Raw genomic sequence first — 16,731 nt, forward strand, 5'->3', positions numbered from 1 at the left:
GCTGTCACTCAAAAACACCGGGAGGAAATCATGGGTGATAGATGCTTCTAGACCAACTCCGTCTGCCTCTGGCGCTTTGAGATGTAAACTGCATGATGCTGTTCTTTTCAGCAAACACTGGTTAGTAAAACTAGTAAAAGATTCTATAAGTATCTGCATGTACAAAGAGCCCAGGAAGGTCTAAAACACACTTTGAGGTCTTTTTGGGGAAGGAGCAGTGGGAACATCTAACATCTGATGTGGAAACAGACACATAAAGATCGAGTCCCACATGTATCTACAGACAGGACATGAAGACGACAGCTTCCACACCACTCAGATGATCCCCCCAGAGATTACGATCCATACGAGCAAAGGCAACTCCTGCACCACACGTGAGCTCTCCAGCTCACGAGCAGGGAAGGGGAAGGGCTGGAAGAAGAACACGTTCCCTTACGATACCTCTATTCATCAGTACTTTGGTGGGCTGGAGACTCGGACCCATCCATAATGGGCGAGTTTTCTGTCGCTTCTCTGAACCAAGGAAAGCAGGAAAAGGAAGAGAAGAGAGGTCATGTTAAAGAGAGGAACTGACACAGACACGATGAGTAGCTTATCAATACACTGGAAAGCCCAGCTGACTATGCACCCAAGTGTTAGTGACAAATAGGATATTTTCAACCCCGTGCACGACTCAAAGATCACTGTGGTTCTGTTAAGAAGGCAGCCAGGCTTTGGCACCACTTCTCATTTTCTAATCACATCACAGAGAATAGTTATTATTCATTAATGATAACTCAACCCAATCTGATAAAAGAGTTTAAGGACCAACTAAAAATTTTTTGTTTCAAATTGGTCTCGGGTCCTCACTAGCTGTGTCAAGCATAGGCAGCCACCCAGATCCGCTCCAGGGTAAAGGTGCTCCTAAGCTCCACAGCCTGCAGTCAGTCAAGTGACAGTCATACATTTGGAGCAGGTGAGACCGGGTGTGATCCAGAAAATGTGGAGGAGCCAGTCAGACACGCTGAAACCAGAAAGTCCTTACTTGGGGTGATGGCTTAGTCAGTGGAGGTACCATATACACAAAAGGTCACTCTTATGGATCTGTCCTCTTGAAACTCTTGGGCCCGAAGCCTTGCAGCAGCTGCCTAACCAGAGGAGCTAGAGCTGGGGTGCAGATGGCACGTAAGGAAGTGTCATAAGGACAGAGTGGGTAGCTGCTGCCCCACAGACAAACCAAGCAGGGGGAGTGGACAGAGGACACTGGCAGCTGGGACTGCAGGCTCTGTTAATTCAAGAGGAGTAAGAGGCAGCGTGGGGTGGTTCAGTGACATCAAACTTGAGTGCATCACAATCCCCTGGAGGGCTTGTCACCACATTGACTGCCAGCGCCCTCCACCCTCGACTTAGGTTCTGACTCAGTGGGTCACCGATGGACCCGCGATGTTTGTGCATTTCTAACAATACCCCAGGTGATGCTTATGCTGCTGGTCTGGGTACTGCATTTTAAGAACCACTGGCTTAGTGGAAAAAGACAAGGCTTTGGTTTGGGGTAACAGTGCAGGGCTGAAATTCCAGGGTCATCCAACTGTGTAAGATGGCAAGGCACTGACGTTCTCTGAGCCTCATCTATAGAAAAGAAAAAAGTCTGGAGGGAAGTCCTGCAACGTTGCAGTAAGGATTACATAAGCTGATACAGGTTAGAAGAAGCTCCTGATCTTTGAGTACACAGCAAGCACTCAATCTTAGTTCTACTGTCAAATACTAAGGCAAAGCCTGGCTTAAAATCACTAGAGATAAATGTGCAGAAACTGAAAAACGTCTGCCAAGCACAGACATCTGGTCAAAGAAGTGCACTCACCTCCACATTTTTGGGATTATCACCAACTTTGAAAGAGAGTAGAGAGAATCAGCTGAATAAAGAGACCGAGCTGAGAGGGGTGGGGGTGACCAGCAGGGCCTGTGGCCTCTCTGGAGAGGAGGGAACTTCCCAGTGCCGTCCATCATTCCCAGGACATCGTTCTGCAGACACACCCTCTGTTGGTAGGATCTTTTTTTTTTTTTCCTGAGTGCTCAGTCGCTCAGTCATGTCTGACTCTTTGCGACCCCAAGGACAGTAGCCCACCAGGCTCCTCTGTCCATGGGATTCTTCAGGCAAGAATGCTGGAGTGGTTTGCCATTTCCTTCTCCATGTTACTAGGATCTTATACCTGCTATCCTCTAACCCACAGAGAAGGCTGAGGAGGGTTCAAGAACCTGGGAGGGAGAATCAGAGGTCTGCCAAGGGAACTCACCCGGTCTGCCAGCTTAGGATGTGGTGGGGGCTGCTGGGGGGCGTCGCTCCGATTTCACTCGACGGTGTTGAGCTTCTCTGGCTTTGAGGTAAGGCAGCTGCGTGTGGGTGGTGCAGAAAAGACGGGTCAGACCCAGGGGAGTGGAGGAGCTTCCTTCCAGAGGTGCTCCCAGGACCCATCGCAGGGTCCTGATTGGAAAACATCTGCTCCTCTCCCCACATTTGGCCAATTACGTTTTCTCTCCTGAGCCATTCTAGCATGCTGGGTCGAGCTCGCCTGGGATTCCAGGTTCCCTGCTTTGCCACTGGGAAGTGGCTACAAGGATGGTGACAGTCCCCACAGTCCTCAGAGGGGGACCCGGGCTGACCTAGTGCAGGCATGACTGATTTTTCTGGACACCAGTGAGATATGCCCCAGGGAGTTTCCAGATGTGGCCCCAAGGTTAAAACTGTTCTTCATTACATAGAATAGAGAACCTCCAGAAAGGTTCTTGGAGCTTGTGGTCTCTGCTGTTTCAGGCTTGTCATTTACCATGTTTAGGACACGTCAAATGAGGCAGGACTTTTCAGAGCTCATCCAAGTCTGACTACTAGGAACTTATTGATGGGAACAGGATTTTTTTAGTTGGGAAAACTCACTAGGAAGCAAATCCTACTTAAATGCATCCCTCTGCCTCCTTGGGAATGCAATCTTTTTCATTGGGAAAGGTCAGATACAGCTTCCTAGAATTTTTACTTTAAAATATGTTTGAAAAGATTTACCGAATATGTTCAGGTAAAGCAAATCTAGATAAGCACTACAATTCTGACAGAATATAAACACTCCTGCCCTGTCCAACCAAGGCTTCTCCTAATAGGGTCACAGGGAAACATGCTATTTAAACACTATGCAGAACTTATTCATGCAGTTACTCTCAAAATCCTCCTAGGAAATTGATGGCAAATGTCACCTGAGTGACATTTGGGCTGGGCTGATTTGACAGATGACAGACGCATCTGAAGAAGCTTTTAGGATGTTGGAGTCCATGGTCTCTCACCATGGACTTGAACCATATTTATTCCTGTCCCTGAAACTTGTCATTCAGCCGATGAACCTTAATACATGAGTCAGCGGGGCACTGGGGAGAGGACGTAGGAGCCCTGTGGCCTGGTGTAGCCGGGAGCTGGCCGGGCCTTCCTCTTTGCCCTGCCCTCCCTAAGCCCCAAGCATCTCCTTCAGTCCCCCAAAGAGGGACCCCTCATTTTCCTTCCTTAAGATCACTCCCCTTTCCCTGGGTTTTTGCCCTTACTTATCCTAATTTCTAGCCCCAAGTCAAATCCTGACTTGGACTTCCTTCCCTTTGCTGCTCATGTTATACTTTGAGAATCATTTTTATTATGTCTCAAAGTCCTCCCCCATTTTCTTTCCTACAGCCAGGGGAATGCAGTTGCTCTCTTTGTCAGATTGGCGCTATCAGGCGATTCGTGAATGGGTAGCACCCGTCCACCAACTAGAAAGGTGCTCTTATCGCTACAATCTCCCCCCTCTTTGTGGAAACATAACCTACACAAGCCTCATGAGCGCAGGTGCTGAGAAGCCCTCAGGGATGTGGCCAAGGCAGGACACATCCTGGTTATTACCATTCTTCTTTCTTGGAGCTGGAGAGGGGAAGGGAATGTAACTGAAGGGGGAGGCTGCTTTCTTCCATTTTTTCACTGGATTCAGTACTGCTTAATGCCCAAGTACAAGAATACAAGGTAACCTTTCATCTGATGATGAAACTGTGAAGGTGTAACTCCAGGACCTCAGAAGCACTTGACAAAAATTACTCTGGTCAAATCATAACATCACTGGAAAGGGATGCTGAGGTGCAGTCAGGAGTTCCCTGAAGTCACTGGGGAACTCAGGCAGAACTGCCACTTCTTTCTGCAGCCAGTCTGCCAAATCTCAGGGCCTCAGGACCAAGCATCGCCTGGAGGGAGCTCTCCTCTGCAAGGGTGCCCTCCACTCTCTACCGCCAAACCCGTTCACCAGGGCAAAGGCACACCTTTGACTGGATAAACCTGGAAACACGGACTTCACCACTTCCTGCATCTCTGTCCTTACAAGAAGTGGCTGGAGGGGTGAATGGCACCAGAACTTAGGAAGCTGAAATGGGAGACTGCGCAGCCCGCTGGGGGTGGGCTAGGGTGTCAGACGCACCGCCCTACCCCGTCCCAGGTCTTCATCCTTCGGCAAAACCAAGGGCAGAATGGAAGGGATGGGAAAGGAGGGGGACGAAGGTCTTGCACATCGCACAGCTAGGTTTCTAGAATTAACCATCTCTCCTTACTGCCGGCTCTAAAACCTGCACTCTCCACCGGTCCACATCCTGACCGATGATCACGCACGCGCCCACCCGGTCGCGCGCCCTCCCAGTCCCTGGTCCCTCCTCACCTGACGTGGCCTTGCACATCTGGGGCATCCGGGTGACCCTGCTGTGCGCCACGAAGGTGCTCTGGGAGGAGGTGCTGTACTGGGAGCCGCTGTCCGAGGAGGTGGAGCTGGTGTGCGACAGGCGGCTGTGCTCCTTGTGCGAGGCGCTCGAGCGCTGGTACCACTGGCGCAGCTCGTCCGAGACAGCGGCGCGGCCCGCGCCCTTGTCGGGGGCGCCCTCGCGGCCCAGGGATGGAGTCCGCAGGATCTGCGAGCGCGAGGGCGTCAGGCGGCCCGCGTCGCCCTCGTCGCCGCCGCGCCAGCTCTCCCGGAAGAGGCCGCCGGCGGTGTAGGAGTTGGAGGTCTTGAACTGCGCCTTGACGCTGTAGTGGCCTTCCTGGTCGCTCTCCAGGCTGCGCACCACCACCGGCGTGGCGCCGCCCTCCACGTACAGCGGGTACTCCTTGATGCGGTACTGCGAGCTCGGCTGGCTCTGGCTGTGCAGGTAGACGCCGTGGCCGCCGCCGCGCGCTGCCAGGTTGGGCATGCTCCCCGAGTTCGCCGCGCCCAGGGCGCCTGCCGCCCGCTGGCGCTGGCGCTGGCGCGCGCGCGCCTTGGACGGCGAGTCCTCGGCCAGCGTGGAGTAGTTGGCGTTCATCTGCGCCGGGTAGTAGTGCTCCGAGCTCGAGTGGCTGGTGCACGACGAACAGTCGTCCATGGGGTCCGAGCCGTTGCTGCTACGAGTCCGTGGCGTGTAGAAGTCGGGGCTCCCCGTGTCGTTCTCTGAGCCCAGGAGCTTGCCCTGGGACTCCAAGCTGGAGCTCCGGTGCCGAAAGTGCAGGGCCAGGCTGTGCAGCCGCGTGGGGCTGAGGTCCACCGACCTGCGGGGAGAGGACCGGCGAGGTGGGTCTGGGGGCGCCCAGGGGAAGGGTCTGGCAGCTCTGCGATCGCGGCCCGGGGCCTTCGGAAACGTGCATCAGACTTCGGAAACTGAGTCCAAGAGCCAGTGCTTCCCAACCCTCCCAGGTGAAGACAGGGCGAGAAGGGGACGGCTGATCCCCAGGCCTCCGCTCTGATGTTTGATTTTGAATGGGCGGTGGGGTCAGAGACAGCGCCCACGTGTTACTTCTGAAAAAAGCACGCCAATAGCCAGGCCCCCCTCCCTTTTTTTAAAGATGAAAAGAGATGCTATAGACACAGTGAACCAAGATTATCCCCATTTTAGCATTATGTTAAGTCGGTGAAATGCTATTTTAGTAGGTCAAAAAACAAAACAAAACAAAAAAGGCCTTGCAGAAGCAATCATACCGTTCCACCCAGTACTATTATGAAACCCATGTAAATAGATTTCTATTTCCCTGTGAACACTTGTGTAAAAAGGAAGACTGGTGGCATGTCGAACACTTAAAAATGACAGATGCGAATAAACACTTGCCCCTCCACTACTTTGTTTATAATCCATTCCACTTATTGGAGTCACACAATAAATATCCATCAATATGGCCACGGGGGCAGAGTGTAAGGACTCCATAGAAATTCACCATGGCTGGGCTGACCAAGTACACGAAGAGGTGAGTCCCAGGGGTGACTGTCACTCAGGGTAGACTGCGAAATCCCAATCATGTGGCCCTCTTTGACTCAGGCCTCAGTTTCCTCTCTGGTCCCACCCCCTACTTCCACCCAAGCTCATGGGAATATGCCAAGTGCAAGCCTGAATTTGGCACTTTGACCTTCCTGTTCCCTGAATATCCTTAGAGCTCACCACCCATCCCATCCAGGTCTCTGCTCAAATGTTATCTTATTAGAGAAGGCTTCTCTGTTGGTTTCATTTAAATGATGGTCTCTCCCTTCACTGTCTAGCTTCTTGCCCATTCATTATTCTCAATACTAATCACCACTGACATTTCTTTACTGTGAACTCTCTTCCTACTAAAACATCAGTCTGATGGAAGCAAGGTGTAGTCTTTTTTGTCCACTGCGCTGTGCCCAAGAATGGTATTTGGTACATAGATGCACTTGATAAGTATCTGTTGTATGAGTGAGTAAATGAATGAATGGATGGATGGATGAGAGACTCTTGCCTGGAGAGCTCAGTGTTATCCTGTATAAATGGTTCACCGCTTACAGCAGATCACACTATCTGTCCTTTAAACTATAGTCCCTATGGATTTAAGTGTCAGAGAAAATTGACTGATGGCTTTGGTTTTGCCTCTTTTTAGGAAAGGAAGGTGGAATTCACTGAAACCTCACTTTTCCTTTTGCTGTTTAATGAATTTACCCCCTGGGGGCATTCAAGGAAGTCCAGGATAAACTTAGGCTTCAGTAGAAAGATACATGGGGACCCTCCTCTGGGCAAGGCTGTTCTGATCCCTGCTAATCCGGCTCAAGTTCCCGCCTCCGCTCTTACTGGGAAAGCTCCTTCCATACCCACAGTGTCTGAGGGATTCCTGGCCAGCTCCTGGTGCCCCACTGATGCAGACAGTGGGATATAATGTGTCTCTTGGCTCCTGGGGGCCTCCTGCTGCCTGCTCAGTTTTAATTCTGCTTCACTTACAAAAGAGCCTACCTCATCGGTTCAGTCCTGACTCTAGTTCACCAGTTACCTGGGCCAGTGTGGGGCCAAATTTTTACAAAGGTGGGGGTCTGGCCCATGGAGGGAGATGGGGAGACTCACCTCGTGGAATGCACGTAGTGGGGACTCCGGACGCGGAGGTCGGGTGTGGATGGCATGCTGCACTGCGAGTTCCAGTGCGGGAGGCTGCGGATGGGGCTGGTCTGCAGGGAGCTGCTCCCCCCTCCTGCTTCGGCACAGCTCCCCGTGCTGGGGAAGCGCTTGTGGTTGCTGCAAACCAGAGGAGGCCACGCCGGTCACTGCCTGCTAGGGCTGCCCCTTCACTGAGGTCGCTGACTGTGGCCTCAGGACATCCCTCTCGGGGTCAGGGAAGTCTGCCCAGGACTCCCCCAGAAGTGGATGGGTGTCCGTATCCCTTACCCTTCATGCCTTATGGCAGCGTGAGATGAAGCCCCTGTTCTGTGAAGCCCCGGCCCTCAACCACAGTTTCTGTTTTCCGTAAGACAAATATTTAGCTGTCTGGGTACCCACTGGGAGTTTTACAGGGCATAATGAAGGGAAATGAGAAAAACAGAGGCAGACAAAAACCCCCCCTCTCCATATCAGCTGAATAATGAACTGGTAATACACAGCTAAGATTACAGCTATTTGGCTCTGGAATTCTGTTGGATGATGGTTTAGGGTTCTCAGCCATTTTGGGATTCTTATGAGTGGACTCTAATTTGCCATTTCAGAATACTTCTGCCTATTATTTCCTAATTAATTCCCATGGAATTTAAGGACATTCAAGCAAGCTGCTGCAAACGTGGGTTGCGAGCCAAAAACCCCAATTTCCCTGCGAATGACAAACCTGCACCTCCAGCGAGTCGGCAGCAGAGGGCGCTGTGGCGCAGCCCTGCTGGAAGGCAGCCCAGGGGAGGCGCAGCGGGGGTACCTGTGACTCACAGATGCTACTTAACGCTTGGATTCTGCCTGTGTGGACAGTGACCTCGTGTGGCCTTCCCGGCCCAGCTCACCTGGAGTGACTGTGCGAGGAACGTTTCTTGACCTTCTCGTAAGGCTCATCCAGCGAGGACTCGCTCCACATTTTGGGCTTTATGGGCGACTTGTCATAGTCGTTGCGGTGATAGTGCATCTGCCTGAGTCCCTCCAGGGACTGGGGAGGAGGCGGCCGGTTGTGCGACGGTGGCCGAGGAGGGAGCCCCTTGTGAGGGGACTGTAAGGGGGACAGTGTGCTGGTGACCTGAGAGTCTTCTGCACCAAGACGGAAAAAAGAGTGTAAGTTAGCGAGGGTCATCCTCCCCACCTACCCCGGCAGGCTCCGCCCACCCTAATTTCACCTCCGCCATCGGAGGTCAGTGGGTGGTTTCACTGTTTTACCCCTCAAATCAGTGAGGAAAGAGCCCCTGGAAGGAGCGACCTGCGATGGGAGTGGGGGGCCCAAGTGATGCATTTATGCCCCTTGGTAGGTCCAAGGTCTGGCATGTGGGGAAGAAACCGATCACACGCAATGCTAAGGACAATCTAGTCCTACTCCAGGTTCTCCTTACAGAGGAATCTCCTTCAAATGTTCCGCTTTCCTCCCCAGCAGAGACTGGAGTCCACAGAGGTCAAAACCAGTGCTGGATCTCTGCTATTCAAAACATGGCCCCCACTCCCCTGCAGTTCCAGCATTTCCTCCCACCCATGTAATGAATAAAAGTATGCTGCTGCTGCTAAGTCGCTTCAGTTGTGTCGGACTCTGTGCGACCCCACAGATGGCAGCCCACCAGGCTCCCCCCTCCCTGGGACTTAGCAGGCAAGAACAATGGAGTGGGTTGCCATTTCCTTCTCCAATGCATGAAAGTGAAACGTGAAAGTGAAGTTGCTCAGTCATGCGGACTCTTAGAGATCCCATGGACTGTAGCCTACCAGGCTCCTCTGTCCATGGGATTTTCCAGGCAAGAGTACTGGAGTGGGTTGCCATTTTGTTCTCCAAAATATGACGATCTGATTGCAAATAGCAGGGCCAAGACAACTGCGTAAATATGCTGCCAGCCTCATCTCACATCAACGACAATGAATATTATAGTTATCATTATGACTGGGAGCAAGATCTTTCATGTTTTCTCTCTGAATCACCCCTTACCACCTGAAGTTTTCCTAAAGGGCAAAAAAAAAAAAATAAATAACTGCCACTTAATATGATGGATTGGCCAAAAAAGATTTAAAAAAAAAAGAAAAGTCAAAAAGATCTTACAGAAAAACCTGGATGACCTTTTTGGCCAATCCAGTATTTCCATGTCATTAATGCCCTGACCTCTCCAGGTCGGGCTTAAATTCATGGTAACATTCTCTAATATGGTTCTGTGTTTGGAATTCCTTCTCTGATGTGTGGTGGTGATGGTGGGCTGGGGTTGGGGGGTGGTAGGTGTGCAATCACTTCTAGTTTTGTAAGAATTTCCCAAGAAAATATCCTGAGAATCACTGTGTTTTTGGAGGTCAATGAGCAATAAGAAGACAGTTTTCTAGGTGACCAGGAGTCTAAAGGGACATCCTTCTTTCCCTTTCACCATTTCTCAGGAAGGTACAGAGACTTGCTTTCTTCTGGCTGCCTGAAGGCTCTCCTAGATGGTTTCAATCTTTATGACCCAAACCAATGTCCACTTCTTTCCTCCAGAAATTATACTCAAAAGGAAACTATACATGGTGTTTAAATCATCTGTTCAGGTAAAAATGTGGTTTTGGCAAATAAAAAAGTCAAACACCATCCACTCACTTGGATAACATCACCAACTCAATGGACATGAGTTTGAGCAAACTCCAGGAGACAGTAAAGACAGGGAAGCCTGGCGTGCTGCAGTGCATGGAGTCACAAAGAGTTGGACATGACCAAACAACTCAAACCACTCACCATCACCTTAAATCTTACCTCCAGGCCCCAAGACATAATGAAATTCCAATAGGCGTGTGTTTCTGTAGCACCCACCCACTCTCAGCCAAATAGGTGACCACTGAGAAGTGAAAGAATCACAGGGAACCCGGCGTCATCTTGATCTGGCTCCTGGGTTTCCACTGGGCTGTTCCAGACTACATATAGCTTAATCCCAGGCTGTCCCAGACTACATTCAGTTTAATCCCAGTAATAATCTATGCTCTGAGTTCTCAAGCAGGAAACAGACAACATACCATCTTCAAGAACAAGGGCATCTGACAGGGAACTGTCTTCACTGGCAATATTTCCATCTGGGAAGACAAAAAGCATAAATGTATGAGTTGAACACACCCCTGAGACAAAGCTCTATCTGTGAATGTCGTTGAGTTTCCCACCATCCCATTTCTTTCTAATCAGAAAGAACCCATGAAACACAATCAAAATGCTGTTAGGCATTTCTTTTGACAGTCTCTGTGGTAGGTCATGACTCACCCCCCATCCCTGACACTGCAATGTGCCCGTTCTTTGTTTCACTGGCGACAGCAATACTGAGCAGCTTAATATCCAGCATAAAGGCCGCCTGGCCACATCATTGCCCCGGCCCATCTCAGGGCGCGTTCCAACTCAACCCAAGGAAGTGACCTGCTATTTATTCTACACACGCGAAACTAGGGTGAGGAGCTTGGTTTGGCTCATATGACAGTAAATGACTTCTCAAGAAACTTAAGTCATTAGCAGACAAAACAAGCTTCTAAGTACAACTTCTCTCTCCAAAGCTTATTTTCAGAGACACCATTCAATTAACCATGAGAACACACCCAGAGGGAGACAGAAAGATAATCCCCTTCCTTTAGCAGCTAGGGAAACTGAGGGATATCTAGGGAGGGATGGCTTGTCCAGGACTGTGCTGCTCTCCTGGCTAAGTTAGCAAAAGATCCCAGGTCTTTAGATCCCAAGCTTAGCCTTTTATCTCTTAAATAACAAACCAGGCTAAGGCATGGAAGAAGAAACTGGAATTACTTTAATTCAAGTGGGCTCTTATGATGAAACATTATTTCAAGGAGGCAGCAAAATGGAGAAGGTATATTCTTAAGCAGGTAAAATACATGGCTAACAGCTTGGATGGGACCATTCACCAGCTGGTCAGAGAGTGAGTTACAGACGGACTCTGTTGGCTGTCCTCACAGAATGGCCCTCACTGAGCAGGCGGGGGAACCATGCTCTTCTGTGGTCGACCAGCAAGACTTCTGTCCCTCAGCTGTCCCTCCCAGACTCTGTCAGCCTAGCTGATGTTTCTGCAGAGTTGGGGAACCCCCAGGTCCCTTCAAGGGTGCAGAAGGAAGTCCCAAAAGGCAGAGAAGACAGAGAAAGGCAGGCTGACTGCAGCTCTTTTAGGGAAAATGATAACATCTTGGCCAAGGACAATAGGGCAAGAGGCAGAAGGATAGTAATTTCAAATTTCCTACAGTGAGAGAATTGTTTTATGATCTTTCTCTCTTTGAACTAAGAATTCTCTTTATTTGTATTGCTTGATGAACTATGAACTGCTAGGAGACATAGCCTTGACTAGCATCTTGGAGTCGGCAATCTATTATCCCCTCCCCAGGATGCCCACAGTTTTAAGTTACAGCAATATATACACATAGCGGTGGTAAAACACACATAATGGAAAGTTTACCATTTTAGCTGTACAGTTCAGTGAATTTAAGAACATCCACACTGTGGTGCAGCCGTCACCACCATCCAGCCCCAGAACTTCTGTCATCTTCCCCAAACTAAAGCTCTGTCCCCTGTCCATCTTCCCCAACTCCTCCAAACCTCTCTTCTACTTTCTGTCTTCCTGGAGCTAACGTATGATAAATATGTATAAACTATGAAAGGATACTTGATAATATATCTTAAAGAAATTGATAAGGAAGGACCTACTATATTCAGGGAACTATATTTAATTACCCTGTAATAACCTGTAATGGATAAGAATCTGAAAGAGAACAGCTGTATATATCTAGTCTTTTGTGGATCACTTTGCTATACACCTGAAAGGAATGCAGTGTTACACAACACAACTATACTTCCCTTAAAAGAAAGTGTTTGCTGACTTAAAAAAAGAAAAAAAGTATCATGATAGTTGGGAGAGAATTGAGGGTTGGTGATGAATTCTGGGTTCTTTCCTTCTAGTGTTCACCAAATATAGTCTCCCCAGCTCCTAACCCCTCCTGGACCAGGGTTTTGGGCTCTAGACCATCAGAGTGGGGAGCCCCAGATCTCTCCAGCTTCGGCAGTGGGACAGAAGCCTATGGAGACAAAAGAGGGCTGCGGGGGTGCTGGCCTCGGGGTAGCCCAGCCTCCCACCTTTCCTTCCAGACGTGCGTAGGCTGACCAGGTCCCTGAGGATGTGGGAGCCTAGGCTGGCTCAGGACTCGGCTCCCAGGAGACTGAGAGGAGTGCATTCCCAAGAGGCCATGAAGAGTAATAATGCTCCTTTGATTTGTATAATCCCTTTTATCTCTGGTTCTGAGTGCATCTTATTGCTCTCATTGGTACCAGGTCTTTCTAGCTTCATTTTATGGATGGAAACATTAAGGCACAGGGGTAGTTCAGCAGCTTGCTAGGTTACTCAGGGGTCTGCGCTTTGGGTCCATGCTCCGGACAGGGACCCCCACCCCCTGAGGCCAGTGGGGGAAGGGACACCCACAGTGGGGAGTGGTCTTAGCACTGACCGTCGATGATCAGCGAGGCCCTCTGGGTGGGTTTCTTTCCAGATTTGACGCGGTTCTCGTTGATGGCACTTTCAATCTCCTGCAGCTTCTTCAGTGCGTTCAGATAAGAGGTTTTCCTCTGCTTCTTCAGTTTTTTGCTGACATTGGGGTCACTGGCCAGGCGGCGGGCAGCCTCTGTAATCTGGGACTGAATGGCAAACTCCCGCTCCAGGCGCTCCAACTCGGCTTCCTGTAGGAGGGGTAGCCGAGGCTGCACTTAGGCAGATGCAGAACAGGTGAGGCCCATCCTCCCAACCCCGCCCCGCCGTGCGAGACATGTGCACTAGGGAGCCAGAGGCCGCAGGGCCCACTCCAGCTGGGCCTGGCCCCTCAGCGCCTGCTCCTCCAGTCCCTGGCAACCAGGGACCTGGACACGCCCACTTTTGAGACTCTAGGCCCCTGATCCATCCTGGGGACAACATCAGCCCTGAGACTGGCACCGTCACTGAGAAGCAAGGAGTTTTCAGGCCTGGGGGCCACTAGGGTTCATTTCCAAGGTCTCCAGTGACGTTCTGGAAGACCCAGCTTGGAGGTGATCCAGGGCCCACTGGGTTGGCATCCTCTTTCCATCAGGGGCATGGTCTCTCTGTGCTCTTCTGTGGGTCTGCTAGCAGGGGACTCACAGGGACATCCCACCCCCGCCCCCAGCCACAGCACATGCCCTCTGTCTCTCCTATTTTGAGCCCTTCATGCTGGGCCTCATCCCTACTTAATCATGCCTCCTTCAGATGTTTTTCTGTGAACGCTGCTGTCTACACACACCTGCTCTGCACACAACTTCTGCTGAATGACCAGAGACCCTCAGTGAGTCTGGCTGGTGAGTGATGGAGCCGGGTCCCTGCTCCTTGGATCATCCTGGGCACCCTTCCTTTCCCATGTGCCTCCCTCCCTTCCTCCTCTACTCCTGACTTTGGCTGAAAGGAGCAGGGGGATGAATTTTCCCTCAAATAGGGTTATGAACCCAGGAGAAATGCAACTGTGGCCTCCAGAAGGTGCCTCTTGGGCCCAGAGGATGAAGGGGGCCCTCAGATTAATTGCTGGCTTCTCTGCAGCTCAGCTGGTGCCTTCTGCAAACACCGCCCAGACCATTAAGACCAGGGGAGCCCAAGCCCGCGTTGTAGCTCCGGAGGATACACAGCCTGGCTAAAGGCTGAAAGGAACAGATCTAACCACGAAAGAACAGAGCACCGAGCTCGCTGGAGCCAACACTTCCTAGTCAATGGCTGAATACTCCATCCTCGCCTGTGGGCACCGTGTGCCCGGCAGGGTGCCTCCATCAGGCAAAAAACTCTGAGCTGGACTTCACTTCCTGTGGAGCCCTGAAGGGACAGGCCCAGGGGGAGACTGAAAGGAACGAGTAAGCGGCTAATAAAAGTCCCTGGGTCCTTCAAACGCCTAATGCATTTCTTCATCCCTGGAGAAGAGTAACCATAACCAGGTGGACTCTTGCCCAGACCCTCCAGACAAAAAAGTCACCAAGGACACAGCCCGGTCTGTCAGAGTGACCTCAGCTTGCAGCTGCTCCCGGGCAGGCAGAACAGCCCTGGCCCAAGACCCTGACCGCGATTTTGTGGGAGCCCGGGACACACTCTTGCTACTTAAACCGAGCCAAGGACAAGGCTGGCGGCTCATCTGTACAGATGGCTGCCTGCGTGTGAACAGGGAGGTTAAGGGCATTCCCAGGAGAAAGGCGCATCTGCTGATGACATCTGCAGGAGACAGGGATTCTTAGGGAGCCGAGCATCTTTTACAGGGAAGTGTGACAGAGGCACTGTGAGAAGGCGTGATGGGAACGTGGGAAGAACAACAGCGCGTGGGTAGGGTGGGGTGCTCACTCCAGTGGGGTCTCCCCTGGAAAGTTCAGTGCAGGTGTCCTACCAGTACAAGAGGAGTGGAAGTCTCCAGGCAATTCTGATGACAGCCAGGTTTGAAAAATACTCCACCAGGCGGTTCTCTAAATTGCACCGGCCTGCACCTCAGCTCTGACTCTGATAAAGTCCCAGGCCCACCCACAGCCCAGCACCCCTCCTGCTATACCCCTCATGGTTACCAAGCATCTAGCAGTTGTCAATACTGAGTTAAATATTTTCCGTCCACTTGCTCACTTAATCCCAGGGACAGTCTGGAGAGATGAGGGTTATGACCTTCGTTCTACAGAAGAGGAAAACTGCCTCCGGGTTTGGATGACGGGTTCTGGTGCATCCACCAGTTCTCCCCAGTGCCTGGGGATGGGGGGCTGCTATTACAGATTTCAGGAGGCTGGTCACCCCCCTCAGTTGTCTCCAGGGCATGTGTGTTTCCCCCTAAATTCAACCACTGCACGTGTTATGTGACAACATTAGGTTCTCTTTTTAAAAACACTGAGCACGTACAGAATTCCCTTCTCCACTGGCTCTGATTCCTGCCCTTTGGAACCCTCTGTTCAATAGTGTTGTAATGAGTAACTATATTTGGAATAAATTTGGAAAGCCATTTCCTGGACATGCCCCTGGGGCCTGAGGTGTGCCTGGCCTTGAATTTCTCTTGCTCTGAGACTGGATAACTCATTAACCAACTGGGTGCCCAAGGCTCACTGAAAAACACTCTGATGCTGGGAAAGATTGAGGGCAGGAGGAAAAGCTGGTGACAGAGGATGAGATGGTTGGATGGCATTACTGACTCAATGGGCATGAGTTTGATCAAGCTCTGGGAGACGATGAAGGACAGGGAAGCCTGGCATGCTGCAGTCCATGGGGTCACAAAGAGTCAGACACAACTTAGTGACTGAACCGCAATAAGGGCAGACCCGACGGTCTTTCCTCAGCCAACAGCACTCCTGCACCTGCTGACATGGCCTCAGCATTCTTCCTTTTTGATTGTTTTCTCTCATAGATCACACAGCACATTCGGCTCTCAGTGACAAAGAGCTGGGAGAAGTACACATGACTTTTATGGAATAGCCTCCCGTTAACTTTGCTGCCTGTGACAGGCCTATTGAGTCAGACACACAGCCTCTGCAGAAATCAAAATGCTTTCAGATTAACACAGGTAACCAATCCTACCATTGGGCACTGAATACTGACCAAATAGATAACTTAAGAAAAGATTACAAGGAGGACTACTCAGGAGGAAAAGAGGGTGCGGTGTTGGGTAGAATGAAACATCATTAGAGTAAACCCTGGCATCCTCACAAATGGGCCAGTAAGGCGGGTGTCAGAGAATCCAGCCACAGAGAGAAGAAACACGCACCTCTCCTTTGGGCAAGATTTTCTGCTCATCCAGCTTGAAGGCCGTCCCGATTCTTCTTCGAACAATGGGTGGCTCCTCTCCTGGATCCAGGGGATACTCTACAGGCAGTTTGCCCGTCAGCTCCTGTAGAGGTGTGACATCATGGGAGGAGGGATCAGCAGAGCGTCCATGATTGGCTTCTAGGACATGGACACACACACGCACACACACTGGACACACACATGCACACACACAGACACATATGCATGCACGCACGCACATACATGTGTACACACACATGCACGCTCTTCAAAGCACAGATCCAATACATAGATTTGAAACCATAACCTTACACAATATTAAGGTTAACAGGAGGTCCTACAGTGCAATTTCATTTCTACAAATGCATGAGAGCAGTCCTTCTTTTACAGAACAGAAGCACTTGGAAAAGTTTTTCCCAAAGTAACTTCCTATCAGGTAAGTTAAGTCACTGTTGGTTTCCATCATAAAAACCCGAATTTCATTCACTTGTTAATTTCATACACATGTCCAGCGTGTCTACTGTGTGCCCAGTGAGACTGCCCAGGCAGTAAGACCAGTGGCAACACGAGA

At 50.7% G+C, this 16,731-nt stretch overlaps 1 protein-coding gene across 6 annotated transcripts in view; it reads right to left on the bottom strand.

The window, feature by feature from the left end:
- FRMD4A (FERM domain containing 4A) overlaps positions 1 to 16,731 on the bottom strand; it is a 666,577-nt gene that overhangs the window by 11,927 nt on the left and 637,919 nt on the right. For 5 of the 6 annotated variants that reach the window (XM_061126256.1, XM_061126255.1, XM_061126254.1 and 2 more), the window contains exons 16-22: positions 16,141 to 16,263; positions 12,874 to 13,102; positions 10,408 to 10,464; positions 8,256 to 8,493; positions 7,342 to 7,509; positions 4,689 to 5,548; positions 2,274 to 2,370 (exon numbers count right to left, since the gene is read on the bottom strand). In XM_061126256.1, coding sequence (XP_060982239.1) covers positions 2,274 to 2,370; positions 4,689 to 5,548; positions 7,342 to 7,509; positions 8,256 to 8,493; positions 10,408 to 10,464; positions 12,874 to 13,102; positions 16,141 to 16,263 — 1,772 coding nt within the window. Of the gene's footprint in view, positions 1 to 153; positions 514 to 2,273; positions 2,371 to 4,688; positions 5,549 to 7,341; positions 7,510 to 8,255; positions 8,494 to 10,407; positions 10,465 to 12,873; positions 13,103 to 16,140; positions 16,264 to 16,731 lie in introns of those variants that run through there. The other variant, XM_061126259.1, reaches the window with a different exon arrangement.

Source organism: Dama dama, chromosome 23 (assembly GCF_033118175.1).
Source record: "Dama dama isolate Ldn47 chromosome 23, ASM3311817v1, whole genome shotgun sequence".
Classification (NCBI taxonomy): domain Eukaryota; kingdom Metazoa; phylum Chordata; class Mammalia; order Artiodactyla; family Cervidae; genus Dama; species Dama dama.